Below are 1,254 nucleotides of genomic sequence, written 5' to 3' on the forward strand. Positions count from 1 at the left end.
ATCTTCCCGCGAGATCCAGAATATCATTGGGAAATTCAAGTTCTGCATTCAGTGCGTTCTGAGTACGCATTTGGAGAATCTAGAGACCTTCTCCTTCTATCAAATTATTTTTGCTCGGGTTACTAGAGGCCTTCACCATCTCAACTACGTATTCGTTATCTTTCCTCCTCTTTTCTCCTTTACTGGTCAGGGCTCCATCTCCGCCTTTCTTTCTCCTCCTATCTCCCCATCATTTTTTCCTCTCTTCCTCCCTTTTCCGAAAGTCTAACAAGGCGATAACCTTCTCAATATTTCTTCCAGAACACCCCTGATCTAACCCCCTCCCTCCAGCCCGAAATTGCCCTCCAACTTCTAATCGTTCGCCTTCATAATATGCCTGCTCGGTATCCTCAGTCTCTCCACCACCAGTTGCCGCCCGGCCCGACTCCCTCTCACTCGTTGAGCTCTCCGCACGATTCTATCACCACGGGTTCCAACGGTCGATCTTTTTCATCTTTGGGCAGCTCCTCGATGCGGCGGACGATTTCCATCCCCTCAATCACCTGACAGAGTAGAAGAGGTGTGAGAAAACAAAATGGGCTCCGTTTTCACTCAATAATCCTCCTTTTTCCCTTCGGATCAGGTCTCTTTAGAGGACAGGCGAATCTTAACTGAACCCCCCACGTATCTTGCGCTTTTACATCCCAACAGCGAACCGTCTTCAAACACGTCAGGCTCCATCAATCACGCTTTCCTCCCCGTTTCTTACCTTTCCAAAGACAACATGGCGACCGTCTAAATGGGGTGTATCTTTGGTAGTAATAAAAAATTGAGACCCATTCGTATTGGGGCCCGCGTTGGCCATAGAAAGGAGGCCGGGCTCCTGGAGGGAAGAAGGAAAGGGAAGGGGACGATTAAAAGTAGAATCGGATAATAAATCTGTAAGGGGATAAGCCCTCGTGTGCACTTGATTACGCTAGCGTCGAGCTGAGCTCGAACGAAGACGAAAAAAGCAGACTACCCTTGTATCGCATAAAAAAGAGCACGTCATGCAGATATGATGGATATCCCGGGAGAAAGAATGGAGAAAGACTCAGGGTCGCACCGTATGTTTGAGCTTGAAATTTTCGTCCTTGAATTTTTGCCCGTAAATGGACTCTCCTCCTGTCCCGTCGCCGGCTGTGAAATCGCCGCCCTGGATCATGAAATCCTGTGGGGGTCGATGCGGGGGAAAAGGGCGGGATGGAAGTAAGGAGGGGAGAACGAGGGAGTTGG

The 1,254-nt window shown here is 49.2% G+C and overlaps 1 protein-coding gene across 1 annotated transcript; it reads right to left on the minus strand.

Annotated features, from left to right (window-relative positions):
- Window positions 1–709: 709 nt before the first annotated feature.
- On the minus strand, window positions 710–1,189 carry NGA_0429400 (cyclophilin-like protein; the record flags this gene model as incomplete). The annotated part of the gene is made up of 2 exons (XM_005853771.1): window positions 1,085–1,189; window positions 710–862 (listed from the first exon to the last, which is right to left on the minus strand). Exons 1-2 carry the CDS (start codon window positions 1,181–1,183, stop codon window positions 710–712), a joined length of 252 nt encoding a protein of 83 aa, XP_005853833.1. The 5' UTR covers window positions 1,184–1,189.
- Between the last annotated feature and the right edge of the window lie 65 nt (window positions 1,190–1,254).

Source organism: Nannochloropsis gaditana (genome assembly GCF_000240725.1).
Source record: "Nannochloropsis gaditana CCMP526 unplaced genomic scaffold scaffold747, whole genome shotgun sequence".
Taxonomy (NCBI): Eukaryota; class Eustigmatophyceae; order Eustigmatales; family Monodopsidaceae; genus Microchloropsis; species Microchloropsis gaditana.